Source organism: Meriones unguiculatus, chromosome 5 (genome assembly GCF_030254825.1).
Source record: "Meriones unguiculatus strain TT.TT164.6M chromosome 5, Bangor_MerUng_6.1, whole genome shotgun sequence".
NCBI lineage: Eukaryota > Metazoa > Chordata > Mammalia > Rodentia > Muridae > Meriones > Meriones unguiculatus.
In genome coordinates, this window is record NC_083353.1 from 116,604,745 (window position 1) to 116,624,050 (window position 19,306).

General features: G+C 47.4%; 1 protein-coding gene across 1 annotated transcript in view; it reads left to right on the forward strand.

Moving 5' to 3' along the window:
* Window positions 1-19,306, forward strand: part of Cracr2a (calcium release activated channel regulator 2A) — a 66,409-nt gene that overhangs the window by 12,592 nt on the left and 34,511 nt on the right. Inside the window, exons 5-7 of the mRNA XM_021637068.2 lie at window positions 8,735-8,825; window positions 12,303-12,398; window positions 14,325-14,512. Of these exons, the coding sequence (XP_021492743.1) occupies window positions 8,735-8,825; window positions 12,303-12,398; window positions 14,325-14,512 (375 nt within the window). The remainder of the gene's footprint in view (window positions 1-8,734; window positions 8,826-12,302; window positions 12,399-14,324; window positions 14,513-19,306) is intronic.

A 19,306-nucleotide genomic window follows, 5' to 3' on the forward strand; every position in this document is an offset into this window, starting at 1 on the left:
GTTGTTAGCCCACAAAAGCTATATTCCAGGCTGCCATTCTAATGCGTATAGGCTGAGGTAGGAGATTCTTGGTGAACGCCTGGTTTAATCAAATGTGTATGTTTCATGGGCGTGATATGAATGGAGACAGAGACACGTGGTTGGCATTGCCCAGTGAACAAGATGAAAGGCGATGACTGCTTGTGCTGTTATTTGCAAATTTGACTTTCCCCCCGCCCCCATCTGGGGGATGAAAGAATGCTACAGAGGTAACAGAATCCATTAAGAAGAATCCATCTTGAAATCCATTGTCAGTCTCAACCCTTTGCAGAACTTTCTATACTCTCACACTTTCCTTCCTTTCATGTGTACTCTCTAATACACACAGAGAAACCAACCTGAAAGGACCACAGGGCGGAGGGGGAGGGACCCTCAAGGTTTTTGTTTGCTGTCCAGAGACTGCAGTTATGTGACAGAGACAGTAGGGGGCAGTGGTGAGTCTCCAGCTACAAAGCTGGCTGCTGCTCGGCCTGCTTCCTTTTATTATTATTTTCTTTTTCCTGGAGAGTTCTCCAGCTTAAGGTCCTCACCCTGTGGCGGGCGGTGCATTGCGGGGTATATGAGGAAGGACATCAAGCCCACCCAACTTCTGTCCAAATGCCCTGCAATGCAGTTGGTCCCCACACCTCACTTCTTTCCTTTACTTCCCAGGGGCCAGACTCCAGATGGAGCTCTCAATGCTGACAGTACTAGCTGCAAATGTGTATCATCAATTTCACACCCAAGGCTGCTTGGAGGAAGCGTCAGAGGATGGTGGGCAGTGGGGGAACTGTGCCCCCTCTCCTGAGTCAAGCCTGGCTTCTCCTTTTCCCTCTGACCTTCTCTCACCAGCTCCCTCCCCTATTCTGAGTCATTTTCTTCACATACAAGCAAAAACAGTTGGGGTCGGAAATGCTTGAGCTCCTTTTTAAAAAATGCTTTAAGCTGTTTTTATTTTTAGTTATTATGAGAGAGAAGCTGTGTGCCTGTGTGTGTGTGTGTGTGTGTGTGTGAAAACAGCTTCCAGGAACCGGTTTTCTGTTTCCACTGTGGGTTCACAGCACTGAACTCAGGTCAATAGGCTTATGAGTCACGTGGTTTTACCAGCTGAGCAGTCTTGCTGGCTTGTCCACGCTCTGCTGGAGCTCCTGTGACTCAGTCTGGTGGTCAAGGGCTCACTGTCATTGCATCCTCACTTTGCCAGTCTGCAAACCAGGAGCTCAAACCAAGCCCATGCTCAAACAGACATGACATCAGAACAGTAGCCATCCTAGGCCAGGCGCCGATTCTGAGACTGCCTGGAGTTCAGGCTCATGCTGAGGCACGTCCGAAGATTTCCCACGTTTCTCTCCAAGGTCAAGACCATGCTTTCATTTAGGAAGGGGAGAATTGATTTAGTCTTCAGATGGTTTTAGAACACCCCTGCCTAGAAGAAACCCGACTGGTGGAGTAAATGGCTTCAGAGACCTTCTGATGTCCCCGACACCTGTAAGTGAAGGCAAAGGAGAGAGGGGGATGGGAACACGATATTGTGACCTGTTTTGACGTGGCCATGTCCCTGCATACTGCTAACTGGAGCCTGCATAGACAGTGCCAAAGATTCCCTCCACGTACTGCACTTTCATTTTGGAGGTGCAAAGCACTTTGTGAAGGTTAATTAAGTTTCACAGCCCCCGAGGGAGGCTGGCAAGGTAAGCTATTGCTAACTACATCTCACCTTGAGTTTTTGCAAATGATCTTAGAGGGGACTGCCAGCTCTAAGAACGGAACTTACTCTGGAGTCTGAGTTTCTCCACTTCTTCCCTCTCACGTATCCCATCCTTAGCACCACATTTGTCTGATATCACACACAGAAATGCACACGCGCATACACACAGACATACATACACAGACACACATACACAGAGAAACACACATACACACACAATACACATAAATACAGTCATACACAGAGTCATACAGACACAGACACACATACATAGGAACATACATGAACATACATGCCCTCACATACAGAGATACAGGCAGACATTCACAACACAAATACACACACATACATACACACTCATATTCACACACAGATATACAAAAACATACACATTCATCCATACGGAGACAAAGAAACATACATGCACATACACATACAGAGAGATACAGAGACACATACACACCTGCACATAGATAATCATAGACATATACTTTTGCACACACAGAGATAGTCATAGACATACACACACGCATGCATGCATGCACGCACACACACACACACACAGCACCAGTGGTGATCTTACAAGAGGGAATATTTGTCACAGTCAGACGTCTTAGGTGATGTGTTATCCTCTGACTTAAAATTGGGATTTTTCATCCTGGCTTCCGCCTGACTCCTCCTTTCAGATCCATCACTGCCCCTACCTGTTGAAAAATCTGTCTTTCCTAGGCTCAGCCAGGAAAGTCTTGGCCCCTCCCCACCAGAAGACAAGGCGGCTTCCCTCCACCTTTTCTGCCCGGGGCTCTCAAGTCATGCTGTGACTGCCAGCCAGAGCCCATGGAGAGACTATGGGAATTCTTTCATGGTACATGGCCTCTTCTTTCTGGCCCATCCACTGTGGCTTTGGACTTGGTATCCTAAGCTTCTATACGTCTCTAGCCCTGGGATACAGACTGGAGCTTAGGTCTGTATCCTTCTGCCCACAGCAGTACTGTAAGAAAGGCTCCACTGTTGGAGTGATGTGAATTGTACAGTTACTCTTTCAGATCTGCCTCCCCACTCCCTCACGTACCTCCTTCCATCCGCTCTATATTGATGTGTGTTTTCCCTCCTGTTTCTGCTTTCCCCTGTTGATGTGTAAAGAGTCTATGGAGGTCCCAGAGACTTTATTTAACTAGAGTTTATGAACTGCATTCTATCTACTGTCTGCTCTACATATTTCGGCAGGCATTCCTAAGCTCATTAACGTTACCGCTAACTGTAACAGCCTCGTTCTGATTTTTTCAGATGTATAAACTTGGAGATCACTGGTGTGTTGTGACTTGGCCAAGGCCAGAAAGCTCTTAAATGTCAGAACCAGGCCTCCCCGTTGTTGATCTAATGAAGTGTAACGCAAGCACAGCTGTCTCAGGGATTGGTTCTCGCCTGAGCTGCCGTGGTCCCTTCCATGGCACTATCCAGCCATCGTTGAAGGGGGCTCTGAGAGGGAGGGTACGTGTTATTGCTCATGACTTGCTGAGCCTGGGTGGCTACCTCACCACATGCCTGTCCTTCCGCCTCACAGAGAACTCCTTCCCCCCTTCCCTGCCTGCTCCATCTACCTCTTCTCTGTCTCTCCTCCTCCTGTAGCCTAGCACCTGCTAGCTGAGGACAGGATAAGTAAACGTCACTGGGGGTTGGGCATAGCAGGGAGAGTCTTAGGAATGGCTGGCAGAGGGGCAGTTGGCTAGTTATGCCCACATATTACTTGTAGCTCGGAAGCGTAAAGAAGGGAAGGGGAGAAGGACAGCTTGATAGCAACGTGAAATTGCATCCAGAAGGAAGATTCAGCACGTGGGAGGATGAAATGGGAGGATAGCCCTGAACATGAGGCCAGCCTGGGCTACCGAGGAAGACCCTGTCCCAAATCATACAAACAATGCACACACACACACACACACCCTCACACACACTCACACACACACAAACACATGCACAAATATGCACTCACAAACACAAACACACGCTTACATGTGCACACACACCTACACAAATATGCATGCATGCCATGCATACTAATATTACATGCGTGCACAGGCATATATTCTCTCTCTCACACACACATATGCACTCATCCCCACCCCAAGATTTTAAATATATAAATCTTTTTGCACCAATTAACACAGCAGAAATGGATACCAGAAGAAACTTTCAGGAAAACAAAAGAAAATTAAGTTTAAAAAAGCAGGCGTTTCAAAGCTGACAAACACCTCAGATTTGACACAGTGGTTGGGCAAAAATACATGAAAGGCAAGCGATATCTAAAAGGCAGGCGGCATTTCAAATCATCTAACAGCAAGCTAAAAAAATAAATGTACCTTAAAAAGAGAATGTGTATTCTTCTCACAGAAGTTATAAAAAATTAATAATGCTTTTGGCTACAGACAATAGGTTAATAGATTCCAAACAGTAAACACTTTCCCAATATATTCTAGATTCTTCTACTATAACGCCATAAGGCAAGAAATAAAAAGTTAGCATGTTTTTACAATAATGTTTTTTTCTGGGAAGAGGGTATAGCTTGGTAGTAAGGTATTTAGCCAGGATGTAAAAAAAAAAAACAAAACACCTGGGTTCAACCCCACTACCACCACACAAAATTAGGTAAATAAACCACCCACAAAAGCTTGACAGGGGTGAGAGGGAAGTAGCAGGGAAGGAGATGAGAGCAATCAGAATGTATTACTTACATACATGAAAAAAAAAATCATTAAAACACCTCTCAGATAAACAAAATCATTGAAACAAGCATCATGGATAATTTAGCTTATATTCTGAACAGAAGCTAAATTTGTAATGTCAATAAAACATAGAAGGTCATTGAATACAGTGGATGGCCAGGTGGGACCCATTATCATAATGCCGATAAACATGGCATCTAACAGAATGACACTTGGGGAATTCTCCTGTGTCCAAAACACAAGAGGCAGAGGCTGAGGAGATACAGTTTAACAGCACAGTGTTTAAAGAGAGCCATCACATGGAGTTTAGGAGTTTTAACTGACAAAACCCATCAGTTGTGATGTGGCTGCCAAGCAAAGCTAACGCAGATTTTTCGGCTGCATGAAGAGATGACGCACACCTTCCAGGACAAGAGAGGCACCAGTCAGCTCTACTCTGCACAAATCACACTCGGGCACTGGGCATTTGGTTTGAGGCCCCAGTGACCTGAGAAGGTCCCTCCGTCTGTTCAAAGAAGACTCAGGTGTGAGGGCTCACAAAAGAGATTCTATGCAAAAAAAAAAAAGTGGGAGAGAGAGAAGGGTGTGGCCTGATCCAGGGCATCCCCTTTGAACATGAAGCTGTTCTCAAAACTTAATGGAGGGTGTTTCTGTTGAAGGGCACACTCAAGGGAATGCGTGTTTCCGTGACCCAGAATATTCCAAAGATGACAGAACTTCTCAGGAAGACAGCCGGTCCCCACTCACAGAAAGTGTCCTAACCTACTTGGTGTAAATAGCAGCAAGGGTTATCTTTTCAAGATTTATTATTTTCATTTATGGACATGTGTGGGTGCCCTAGAAGGTGGGAACTGAATTGCTGGAGCAGGCTGTTGTGAACCATCTGGTATTGGTGCGGTGCTCTTAACTGCTGAGCCATCTCCGTAAACCCCACGACAAGGATTTTAAAACCAGTGTTTTAAAAAAAAGAGTGGTTGGGTGGGACCAAGCTTCCAATCCTGGAATTCTTCAATTTATTGGAACCTAGTGTTCCTTCACTATGGTCAGTTAGCATCTGAGTTTGATTTCTTATAGGTTTTACGGGTTTTTACAGGTTCTTACAGGTTTCTGGCATCAACGTCTTGAGTCCAAGAGGTGAATATAATGTTATATTATAGGTGATATAAAGGTCTGAGGATTTGTAACTTAACAGAGACTGGGCCCCTAGTGAAACTGACATAGATCAGGACTACTTAAAATCCCATGTAAAATGCTCAAATGGAGGGGCAAGTTGTCCTAGGTGTTCAAACAAGGCGCCAGTGAGGTTGGAGAGATGGGTGGATTCTCTCAGAGAACACTTCAAAGTCTTGTGCAGTGAGAGTGGATTTGAAACCATGGCGACAAAGATGCACAGAATCAGCAGACAGCACAGGCCGCGCTTTTGCTTTGGCTGCAGAAGATGGCGCGCCTGGCTGAGCTTCTGCACAACACATGCACAGATCTTCTTGAAGTGTCTCTGGTCATCGATGCACTCACAGCTACCATGGAGCTTGCACAGATACACACACCCCTGCTCTGCAGCTGCTGCTTGCCCAGCCAGAGCCTGTGATGGACTCTGATGGGAGCTTTTAGCAATTAAGCCTTTTCGTCCTCTCCCGATGCCTCTGAGCCCTTCCAGACCCAGACCCTTCATCTTTGGAAGCAGCCACTTGCTCCTCTCTTTGCCCCACAGCTCCTGATCCTAATTACAAGAATAAATAATTCCATTCGTTTATTAGGGCATTGTGGTTCTGGATGCTTTTGACATTCACTTTCTACTTGGTCCGTCCTGGTAATGCTGGAAAGAATTTTAGGGCAGGAGCAACCTGGAAGGGAGGACGTCAGAGCACTTGCTCAAGGTCGCACTGAGGAGACAAGCCTGTTCTGGAATAAGGGTCTCCTGAGCCTTGAGCAGGCGTAGTGATACCTTATTGAAAATAGCATCTTCATGCTCCCGTTCCTGGGACTCGGTGTGTTCTGCCCTGAGAGGTTCATGCTGTCGTTCAGGCCTGCAGAATCTCCCAGGAGGCTTGAGTCCACGGAGGAGTCTGGGAGGGTCCAGCATCACCAATGCCCATCAAGGACCCAGGGCTTTTTTTTGCAGTACCACCGCTTTTGCAAACGAGGGGTAGCGTGGGGCACTAGTCAGAGACTGTGTCTGCTTTCATTTCACTTATGCTTTGTAAAATAAGTTCATTCATGACAAGCAAGCTGTCATGTGAGCATGGAAAAACATCAAGAGTATTAATTTAATCAAGTGAAACTTAGAGCAAAATTAATACAACACATTTAGTGGTATCATAGAATTAATGCCTGGCATGGCTGTTAGGCACGGTAAACAGCTTATACGAATGGCTCTAATTAGCATTGCTTTAGTGGAGCCAAATCAGTTTTTAAGTTGCTCTCGCCCCATTTTATTGGTTCTGCAGCATTTATGTGGTTGCCTTTCGCCGCCCGAAGTTTTACTTGATGTCACTTGCCATCCAGCCTCTGGGTTGTTTGAAGCGTGTAAAGGTAATTCAAGGCCGAAGAGAAAAACGCCTTGCTTCCTCCAAACCATGTCTACTCCTGACCTTGAGGTGTCCCTGTTTCATAACATGGGCCCGTTTCTTCTTACTTTTCCCTCCATGACTTCCTCTCTTTTGTGGCGGGTTAGCCGAGAGAAGAGATAACAAGCTTACACACCTGTCATTTACAAGGAGGGATGTCTTGCTCTTTGCCTGAAGGAAACTTTACATTCCCTGGATGCTGAGCAGATTCATAGACAGCCCAGACTGTTAAATCTGGACAGACCGGCAGCTTCTGCTGAACACAACCTGAAAGCTGTTGTGCAGCTACTTTGAGTTTCTGATCTTGAGGTGGGGTGGGAAACAAATGGACTGGAATTCCGAGCCTAAGGTGATGTCCCTGACCATGACTGTCACTCCAGTTCTTTGGTCTGGGTCCAATATGTGGTTTCTGAAGAGCTGGAAGGATGCTAGTCAAAATGGCTCATCCTTGATGCTTAGTGTGTATGTGTGGTGAGCTCTCTCCCTTCCGGAGAGGAAAGAGCAGCGACTGGGCCATTGAAAATCCTGGGACAGTAGAGAAAGCCTGGCCTTAGACTGGAGTCCCAAGTGAACATGGGATGTGAGGGCAAAATGATGGAAGACTCAAGGGAATAGTTACACCCTTTAAAATTTATTCAAATGTCTGCTCACTACTTCTTAGAGCTGATGATGAGCGCTATCTCCTCCATTAACAATGTGCCCATCCATGAAGGTCAGAGTGGGCTTGCCATCTTGGAGTTTAGAGTGGCAAGTGACAATTGTGTGTGTGTGTGTGTGTGTGTATGTGTGTGTGTGTACATTGCACATTGAAAGTGGTTCTTGAAAACCACAACACCACGCTAGAGGTTGTTGCTTTTTTTCTTTCTACAAGAGAGACGAAAAGGATAGGAAGTGGGAGCTAGAGAAAATGGGGTTACCATGGGCTGGAAGGTAGCTCTGTTGGTGAAGTGCTTGCCTTAAAATCACCAGACCCTGAGTTCTATTTTCAGAACCCACATTAAAAAAAAAAAAAAGCCAGGTACAGGGGCATTGCTCAGTGTCTTTTTCCTGTCTTCTGGATCACTGCACAGACATGAATAAACACGTGTTTATCCCACCACTTGCATCAAGTCCTGAGGGCTCTTAGAGTGGGGGGGAGGATGCCGAGAGACAGAACAGGAATAGCTCACCTCTGTGTCATCACCAGCCATTATTAAGAGACTCAGTGCCATGAGTCTCCTGCTATGCATCTGTGGCCCTGCATCTGGGATGGCACGGGACCCCTTCCTTTGCAGAAGCCCGTTGTCCTCATGAATCTTTGGGACCAGCATGGACTTTTGCTGACAATTGCATGAGGATGGTACAGTGTCGGGGTTAGTGCAGAGAAGTAGAGAATACACCAAAAGATGGGATACACCAAGACACTGAGCAGGAAGGAACCCCTACAGGGTGCAATTTCAGATTGTCTCCCTACAGAGGCATCAGAGGGAGGAGGGGTAGAGAGTGCGGGAGACCAGCGCTCAGTGCTGGAGTAAAGAAGAGTCAAGGAAGAGATCTGGGGCAGCCTCACTGGGAGCACACAGGTGGTCTGGCAGTGGTCCGGAAGACAGGAGAAGGCCCAGGATGCCTTTTAGCAACCACAGTCATCAACCATCCATGGCCCCAGGGTCTCAGGAACTATGGCTGAGGGATAAGCGGCTCTTGGGGAAGACTCTATAAGATTCTCCTTTTGTCACCTTCAGGAGAATTGCTGCTTATGATGAAGAAATCCAGCATCTCTATGAGGAAATGGAACAGCAGATCAGAAGCGAAAGGGAACAGTTCCTACTAAAAGTGAGTGTTTCAGTCCTGGGCCTGGTTCTGGGGAATGGCTGATTGACCTACCCGCTCTGAACATCTTTCCCCAATAAAATCACCAGCATCCTCCTGTAACCTTCTTTTTGTTCCCTGCTTTAATGTTCAAGGCACTTATCATTTCCAAGCAAAATGTATAGTATACTTATTTATTTTTATTCCATGTTGTCTGTTTCCTCCTCCTAACATGTATGTTCCTTTGCTTACTAACCCAACCTCAGTTTCTCAAGCATGCCTGGACTGCAGGAGATGCTCTATAAATATTTGCTCAATCAATGTGTGAGTGAGCATGTGAATGCATAGAGCTGTGGTTGGATGAATGACAGCAAGGAAGAGAGAAAGGGGAGTAAAAGGAGGAGGAGAGAGCCAGGAAGGAAAAAGATGGATGGATGGATAGATAGATAGATAGATAGATAGATAGATAGATAGATAGATAGATAGATAGATGGGTAGAAAAAGAGAAATAAATGAAATTTTGTTGAATGGATAAGAGAGAAGGGAAGAAAGGGAGAGAGAGAAGGAAACAGGAAATGCAGGAAATAAGGTAGGTAGGAAGAAGGGTATGTGTGATGGATGAATTAGAGAGCATACTTTTGCAGCTACAGTGACCTGGACATTGGGTGTCACACAGCGGACCCCTATACTTACATAGCAGGCCCATCAAAACATACCAGCCCATTTTTCTCTACCATCCCCAATGGAGACAGTGATTAGAGATGAGGCCACTCACCCTTTCCTCTTAAACAACTCACCAAAAAAAACAAAACAAAACAACAACAACAACAACAACAACAACAAAAAACCCACAGCCACCATCCTCAGTGCCATGAGAGAAAATGTGAAGCCTGTACCCCCTGTTCCTGGTATATCCCTGTTCCCAGTGTACCCCTGCTCTGGTACAGCCATGTTTCTGGTATCTCTTTTCCTGGGGCACCCTAGCTCCTAGTGTCCCCTTGCCTACAACATACCCCTGTTCTCAGCATCCCCTATTCCCAGGGCACCCTATTCCCAGTATATCCCACGTTCCTGGTGTACCAATGTTTTGATGTACCCCCATTTCTGGTGCACCCCTGTTACTATACCTGTGTACCTCAGCCTTTCAGCCCTTGTTATTTTAGGAGGTGAGGACCCTCTCCTCTACCACGCCAATCTGTTTTATGTTTCCCACTTAAAAGGAAAAGATCGAGGGGAACTCTGTTCTCCCTTCTGTGTACCCTCTCCAGGAGTTTCCAGCAGAGCTGCTGGCTTTGGATTCCAGCCTTGGTTTCCTTTCAGCACTAAGCCCAGGCCATTGTCTCAGGCTCTTCCCTTGATCCAGATTTCAATTTTCCGCTGCTTTGGATTATCCACACCACTGCTCCACTTAACATCACAGATGCCATTCACACTGCTGGGAAATCAGAATGCCTTCCCGAAATATCTGGCCAGAGCCCCCGGAAACTTGCCACTATTTCCAGACCACCCCTATTGTCCTTTAGCGCTTTAAACCGTTGTGGTTGTTCCAGTGTTCAGGGAAACTGGATGTGCGTGTGGCAAATGGAATCCGCATTCATCCATCAGCAGATCTAAAATAGTTTCCAACAACAGCAGCTCCCCCAATCTGCACTAGGAAAGCCTCCTCCATCATCCTATGACAGACTGCACAGAGGAGACAAGCTCAGAGGACATGTCCCCTCTGCCCAGGTCATGACTACAGCTAAGGTATGCATCCAACAACAAAGGGTGGCTGCAGGCGTGGAGGCTGGGAGTGAGCAGAGGTTGCAGGAGAAGGAATTAAGGACCAGTTAACATCATTTCAGATGACCTCACTCTGGTACTGTGCCTCCTCCCACACTCTCCTTTCTCGGTTCTAAATGCCCAGCCCAGAGAGCTTAGTGATTGCTCTTGAGCTTCTGCTGTGAACACAAAAACTCCAACGATGACTTTGGCAGTGCCATTAAGCCTGTAGATACAGCCTTTCACTGGTCCCAGAGTTAAGATAAGGATAATACATCTGTGACATCATAGAAAAGGCCAGAGCCTCTGACCACAGTTTGGATGCTGACTGTACCCATATCAGTAAATTTGACCATGAGAAAAATACCCACTCGTTTGTGTCCCTAACTCCAGCCTGGGAGAAGGCCCCCAGTGATGTCCTAACAGGGTCAGTAGTATACCCCGTGAGACCTGTAAGGGTGGACGCATCAGCGTGGGATTCAGAAACCACTTGCTGCTCCAGCCTTTGTCATGAGGTGCTTGTTCCATGAGCAGTGGCCAAGTGAGCTGAGTAGGTCCCTTGCAGCTGATTCTCACCAAACAAAGGTGAGGGTCGAGACTGTCTGAGGAGACTCCATCTGGGCCATTGCATACGATTCAGGTGAGGATGGCCACATGTCTTGTGGCATCACCTCTGGTCGCTGATCTGTTCGAACATGAGCAGAAGAGCCAGTAGCATCACCGGAAGAGGCACGAGCCTTTGAGCAAAGGTGACCAAAGGCTTGTAAGCAAGAAACAGCTGTTCTGACAGACATAGTAGCCAGGACCCCTCTAGTCACCAAGAGCAGTATCCCACAGCTGCTCCCCTCTTGAGGCCATCTCTCTACCAGGGACCACCCTGGGGCCTTCAGCAGCTCCTGGTGTGTTGTTTTGTTTTCCAGTATATTCAATAGCTTGTCCCTTCCTTGCCATAAGTAGAGTGCTACAGGGGGCAAAAGGCTGTTGGCTTCGATTCTGTCAAGATCCAGAAAAACAAAGCAACTTAGAAGAACACTGGAGGGAGTCAAACCCAAGTTTCCTGATGCAAAACCTAGAAGTCTTGCACCCCTCCTGGCTCTGCTGGCAATGGCGGGCCTCCAAAACTCCACACTGTCTGCGACACTGCAGCCAGATACCACCGCATCGGTACCCGAAAGCCTTGTCAGCTCTTGAGGAGAGGCTGGGGCGTGAAGGGAGGAGCATGTCCAGAGCATAGCAGAGACATCTTGAGGAGCATAGCCCAGGCCCCCTGAATCATGGTGAGCAGTGAACACTCAGATACCCCAGGAGGAAGGAGTAGTGCACTGTGCCCAGAGCTAGTGTGGTTTAAGGGACCAGTGACAGTGTCCATCGTGAACTAAAAGCTCCATGTTGGAAGCTGTTTTAGATATTTACAGCTGGGAGGTTGGCTTCCCAGGCTTCCTTTCTCCCCGTATCACTCCACCAGTGATTGTTCTTAGGTCATTGTTCTGGCGGGAAAGCACAGCAGGCACTGCCACAGGACATGGCCTCATCCACAGAAAGTGTTCTAGCACATCTTGGATCCCTAAGTCTCATGGGTCCTCCGTGGTGGAGTAAGTGGGTCACTGACACCTAAGGCTTCAGGGGAAGAGCTTCAAAGTGAAAAGGGATTGGTGGCCCAGCTGATGGAGGAGTTCTTACAAGGCCGTATGCCGGGTGCGCTGGGGTTAGGACCCACCATCTTCTCTTCTGGTTTAACAGGACACAGAGAGGTTCCAGGCCCGCAGCCGGGAGCTGGAAAGGAAGCTGAGTGCCAAGGAGCAGGAGCTGGAGCGTCTCAATCAGAAGCAGAGGAGGGTAGGTTACTGCGGAGACGCCTCAGTTCTTCCAACTCATCTTGCCTCTGCCCCACTCCCTCTGTCTCTCGCTCATAGGACTTTAAACCTGCGTGTCTGCGTGTGTCTTCCTTTAAAGTCCCCCCACGAGGTGGGTGTATTGACACATGCATGTAATTGCCTCACTGGCGAGACTGAGGCAGGCGGATTGTGTGTTCCAGAACAGCCTTGTGGGCATAGTTCAAAGTGCAGCCTGGGCTATACCGCGAGACCCTGTGTCAAAATGCTAAAACATCTTAAAATTTAAAACAAAAATCACAGATGGCCATAGGCAGAGCCACAATCGAATGTCTAGCCTAGAGAGGTCCCTGTAGCCTTCTGTGTCCCTATGAGTCACCCAGCCCCCGGGGGTCTGAGGACAGTTTCACATAATGACCCCCGAAGGTAAGAATAGATGCCAAACCTTGAAGTTGGTCCAGGCTTCCTGCAGAAGAAAGGAGGGACCAGAGGGAGTACAGAGATACTTGTGTAGTCGCTCATATTCCAGAGGAAGTGCAGCCATGTTTTTCCTCTTCAGCATGGCTGTGGACACCCCCAGATGGAAAAGGCTCTTTAAAGAACAGCCCACATGCCTGGAAAGAGTCCACGACAGCCTCTGGGACACGGGTTAGATGCAAACACCAGTCACTTCCCGGTTGGTACCTGAGCAGAGAGACAGCCTCTGTGGTATACTCTATAAGGCAGCATTTGTGTCTGGAGCTAAGGATCCCAGGCTGGTGGAACCAGGTTGCCAGGCCGACTGTCTTGCTCAGCAGACTTTTCAGAAAAGCAACACCTCGCGGTGGAGAGAGGCCACGGCAGCCCTGACCTCCAGTCTCAGTTTGCCTGGTGGTGGGAGAAATCCAGCCACGGACAGACCCAGCCACGTGGCTTTCCTCGGAACAGCAAAGGTTATTTTTAGCAATCTGTGAGATGAGCATCAGCTTGCAGATCCCCCTGTTAAGGCTGGGGCCGCTGCCCCTGCCACTCGTTGGCTTTAGGTCTAAATGTCCTTCTTCTCTCTAGCAAGAGGCTGCAAAGCCTGGGAACTGCCCACCGCCTTTCCATTCTCTGTCCACAATCAGCTTTGCCTCTCAGTCCCTCTTAGCCTCCTCTCCGTCATGCATTACATTCATAACAATTAAATTTATCCCTCAAATGAATGATTGCCACTCCATTTAATTACTGCAGGCTTGTCTGATAACACAGGAGCCTCATGAGAGGCTCACGGCATTCCTTGTTGCTGCTTTTCTCCCCTCAATGGCCACATTCATGAAACTAAATTTATTATGATCTATTTGCCTTGGTGTGCTGCTCTGCCTGGTGAGGGTTGGAGGCTCCACAAAGCCCACTCTCCAGCCAAGAAGAGCTGAAGTTATAAAAATGCACATTTTAAAGTCACTTCAGGGATGCAAGAAAAAGCACAGGGTCTGTTTGACCTGGTTTGGTTATTTCCTCAGAATCTCCAAGGTCTGAGGCAGTCGAGCAAAGCTGTCTCTTAGATGAGAAGAACTGGGTGCCTGTGGCTGAAAGGAGAAAGGGAATGGACGAATTTCCTATGTGTGTTCACCACAGGGAAGGTAGCATCATGATGAACAGCCATTTAGCTGTTCTCTGACCCTGTTAGGGACCAAGGTAAAGACATTGGCTTTGAGGACAAAAGGCACTTCGATGGGGTCACCAGTGCATACTGCCTTTGGGAGAGAAGACACAGGTAAACAGTGGACTTTTCAGGGCCACCCCAGGCCTATCCAGCAGTCCCATGTGGAGACAGGAAGGACAGAATGTGCAGGTCTCTACATGGGACTGAGGGAGCAGAGCAGTGCTGACTTGGGCTGGAAGGCAGTAGGGGACTGAAGCAGCTATGGTTCTGCCCTTGTTCACCCTTCCTCTCTGTCCCACTTTGTAGCTGGAAGGCCAGTGCACAGCTCTGCACAATGACAAGCATGAGACCAAGGCTGAGAACACCAAGCTGAGGCTCACTAATCAGGAGCTGGCCCGTGAGTTGGAGCGTACCTCCCAAGAACTCCAGGAGGCCCAGCAGCAGCTGGAGAGCCTCCAGAGAGAGGCCTGTGAGCTGCAGCAGGAGAAGGAGATGTGAGTCCAGCCCCAGACACTGCAGGGTGCTGCGCCCTGTGCTGGGGATCAGGATCTCCCCTCCCAGAGACCCGTTTCCTGGCCCGTGTGTAAGGTGGAGTGTTGGGGTCCTTAGTCGCTGGGATTTTCCTCTCTCTCCTTTCCTTCCTTTCTTCAACAGAGTCTCACTGTGTAGCCCACATTGGCCTTGACCATAGCCTCAGCCTCTTGAGTTCTGGTGTGACAGGCATGCACACACACATATAGACTGCTGACACTCTTTGAGATTTCTAACCCTCTTCAAGGATCTGAGACCTACTGAAGAAAGCAATGCTGTGCTGGAGGTTCACAAGAAATAATAGCTCTTGTCCTAGTTGCTCTCTATTGCTGTGCTAAAACACTGACCAAAACCAACCCGAGAGTGGAAAAGAGTTATTTGGCTTACAGGTTTCATCCCACCATCAGGGGAAACCAAGGCAGGAACCCTGAAGGCAGGACCTAAACCAGAGACCATGAAAGAGTGTTGCTTCCTGGCCTTTCCGGCTCATGCTCAACTATGTTTCTTAAAGAGTGCAGCCCCGTCTGTCTAGGGGTGATTCTGCCCACAGTGGGCTGGCCCCTCATACATCTATTAGTAATAAAGAAAACATCCCACAGACATGCTCACAGGCCAGTCTTGTGGAAGGAACTCTTCAACTAAAGTTCCCTCTTCCTGGGTATGTCAAGTTGACAACCGAGATTAGCCATCACAGCCCTGGTTCCCCAAAATTTATTATGCAGTTAGAAAGACCTGTTGTTCTACCCATACATAAGGAGGCAGCCCAAACAAGGAATGAAATATCAGAGGGCCCTTTATTCCTGTTGAAGGCCAGAGGCCAGGGGCTTCGGGTAAATGAGAGTGAAAAGACTTCCGAGGTCAGATGGCAATGTGACTGGTGTGTGGCAGGGCTCTGGAAGCATAGCTCAACCCCTAGCAATTTTTTTTTCTAGCAGTGTTCCTGTGAGAGGACTGTCTGAGCACTCAAGGGATCCATATATCTCTCAAAGCTCAGCTTCCTGCTCACTGCTCTTAGGGCCCAGCCAGACAAAGGCAGAGCCATGCCTGAGAGCAAAGTGGGTGGGTCTTCACCTGAAGCTGGAGGGGATGATGACAAAGCAGCCCCTTCACCTTTGGGGACATTGGGTTTTAAGAACAAAGGACTCTAAGACCAGCCAAAGGGACATGCATATTTATTTGGCCATTGATTTATCTACATGTTCATGGATGTCCTCACCTGACAAAGAGTCGTGGGACATTGTTCCATGCTAGGAACCTTTGGCCTTCAAGATGTCTCACTTAGATCAAGAACTTGACCTCATCTCCTCTGATCCTGCCATGTTCCTATGTACCTGGTGTATTGTCAGTCTGATTGAGGGGCAAGGAGAGTACAATCTTGGAAGTTAAATAGTGAGCCTGCCAGACACACCCACTCATGGGTAGGACCAGAACCCACTTCATTCACTTGCTCTTCACTTCTTTATTCATTCACATCCTTCATCCATTCTGCCAAGGGTCATGTTGTGCCTGAAAGACATCAAGTGTACCAGTGGTCCGACTTCCGGGCATGGGATAGTAGGACTGACAATCAGAAAAGGCTTTGCACAGCTCATCCTAAGTGCCTTTGTTCAGTGCTGGCAAGATGCTGGTATGTGGAATACATCCAAAATACCCCCAACAATTCCACTCCCATTTGGAATAAGAACCATTTGAGATGGACTGCCTGGATGAATGAATGAATGAATGAATGAATGAATGAATGAATGAATGAATGAATGAATGAATTGCCTGGGAATGTCACCCTGGTAAGAGATCTCCCATTGTAAGATAAATAAATGACTCCCAAGAAGCTGACTTAGAATGGAGCCCAGCCCGCATGTCAGTGCTTTGGATGGCTAGTCAGGGGGAGTGTACACTTCCTCATAAATAGGCTGAGTCAGTTCCTCCACCCTGAGAGTAGGGCACCAAGGCATAGGCACCTAGCTTACTACAGAATTAGGGATTCAGGCACTTCAAATCTAGCCAGCCTCTGAGAACTGCAAACATCGGAAGGCAGAGACGTTAAGACAGTGAAGGAAAACAAACACTTGTGCTGAGCCTCACAACTCAGCCCAGGCAGTCGGAAAGCTTCACGGCTCTTAATTAAGACAGCCAGAGGTGCAATCTCTGAAAAGATGGAGGCAAGGGAGTGAGGAGGAAAAGAGAGACAGGAAGCACGTGATCAGGAGCTTGGGATATCTCAGGGATGTGACAGGTATAAGAGAACCCTTCCACCCAGGGAAGCCAGGGGAGGGGCCAGCAAGAGTCCTGCCTTATATTCTGGAGAGTGGAGTCTCCCACCAACACCCTTGGCAGCACCATAAAGCTTCTTTTCACTGTCCATTTCACAAAGGAAAAGCAGAGGCTCAGAGAAGCCACCTGACCAGCTATAAGGTCAGGCCAGGGACCAAAACCTCTTTCTATCCATGTTCCTTGTAATGCAGTATTGCTTCAGAACTGCTGAGAGGGGAGAGGGAGGAGACAGGGAGTAAACAGACTCAATCATTTATCAGCAAGAATTCCGAACGGGCAAAATTAATTTTCCCATTCTCTGAAGACGTTGAAGGTAGAAAAATTAGATTTGAGGATGAGATTTAAAAAAAAAAAAATCTTAGGCATCGAGATAACGCAAAAACGAAGGACAGCCGAAAAGCTGCTCCTCTGAGCTGATTTTTTTTTTTTTTTCAATGCAGTTTATTCAGGAACATTGAACAATCCTCGGACCCCGGGGAAAGCCAGCCCATAGCTTAAATAGCCTCTGGGTAGCCAACCCAGGCGTGCCACGGGGGCAATGCAGATAGGTCCACATACATGGAAGCAAGCCAGATCCTCAGCCTTAGCCAAATGTGGAATTGTTCATGACAGAGAGCACTCACCATCGGGAAGGTGGAAGGCGGAAACCAGCTCCATCTTTAAGGCATAGCATTCCGCAGCTCTCTACAGTTCCCCCTTTTTGTTTTAGACGCATCAGGCAAGAGTAGAGGTCTGATCTCTGATATTAGAAATAAATTGGGACTTTGTACAGATGTTCATTTAGGTGTCATCCACCCAAAGAGCATCAGACCGTCCGATACCTTTTTCTCAGAGGCGGGACCTGGGGCATCAACCCGCATGCAATCAGACATGCTCTTCTCTGGGTCCAAAGCGGCTGACCCTGAGTGCAGTGCTTAGCCTCGCATCCTGAGCGTATCATTTTAGCTTTTTATGGTATCAAACCATGCTTGGGGAGAATGTCCTGCTTCAATGGCTGTAAAGGCCTGAATGATCATGGCTGCATCACACTGTTGTGGGGGGATGCAGAATGAATAAAGTGTAATTGATGAAAAATTTAAGAAAAAAGGGAAAAAAATAATTTAAGAACCTTAAATGACTTTCAAAATTGGAGGAAAACATGAAGTTAGTCAATTGGCATGGAGCACGTCTCGCCCCTGGGGGCAATGGTCTCCTGAACCTACTCAGACCTTGGACACCACCACTGCTAGTTCTAGAACTGACGCAGGATGTTCCAACGAGGGGTTAAGGCTTCTCATAATATTTCCTATAAGCCCATTTTTATTCATTATTAGCCAGATAGAGCCAAGTAATTGTGGTAATGATACTTGCTTTTTTGCCCAATGCTGGAATGCTAGTAAAGTTAGGTATGCCCTGGTTACTCGCATGCCTCACTGGGTGCCTATGCCCATTGATGCCCCTCACGCTATGACTCTCTTCAGACAGAAAAGGGATCTTGGAACTACAGCCACCATTGTTACTACCATCTCATTGAAGGCTGTTGGAGCTACCACCAGGGCATTAGCCATGAGTCATACTGGGCAGACTGCTCAGACCCTGAATAATCATTTAGCCAATGTAGCTCATGCCTTAGTTGTACATAAAGGAATTAATGCTCAACTAAAAGGAAGCTTGATGGTGTTCAATCAGAGGATTGACCTCTTGCAGGAGCAAATTGATAACCTATGGCAAATCGCTCAACCTGGCTGTCAATGAAAGTATGCTGGACTTTGTGTCACTAGCATACAACATGAGAATTTTTCCTGTGCTGCAAATCTGTCTAAACAATTGTCGAGCTATATTTTAGGTAATTGGACTGGAGAATTCGATACTACGATGGAGCAGCTGAGAGTGGCCATTGTCACAGTAAATTCTACCGGAGTGGACGCAGGACTAGCCACAGGATTATCAACATGGATTGCTGCAGCCATGAATCATCTGAAGGAATGGGCGGGCATGGGAGTGTTAGCAGGCCTTCTGGTGTTGGTCTCCTTGGTTTCCCTGAGCTGATTTTTAATTAACTTTTATTTTGAAGATACAGTTTAAGACAAGATACAAAAGAGTGACTCCCCAAGAGAGATAGGTCTCCTCCTGTGACCCCCATCTCTGGTGGTCTATTTCTGGAGTCTGTTATGCATATGTGAATATATCCACATACACACATTCGCAAACACCCACAGGAGCACATACACACATGTACACACACACACACACACACACATACATACACACTTTCCTTTAGAGAATGGCAGCCAGCCAGGCATAAAGGTTTGTTTTACCCTTTTCACTTAAAAACATATTTTGTAGAATATGTGTTATAGCTTATCTCTTTTCTAAAAACAAAGCCAACAGCAACTCTCTGAGGGAAACTACACACTTCCCACCAAGCACTATAACAAAAATCAGATGGTTCTCTCTCTCCCAGTTAGCTATCACCCAGGGAGAGGAAACTTCAGTTCAGAGGGACT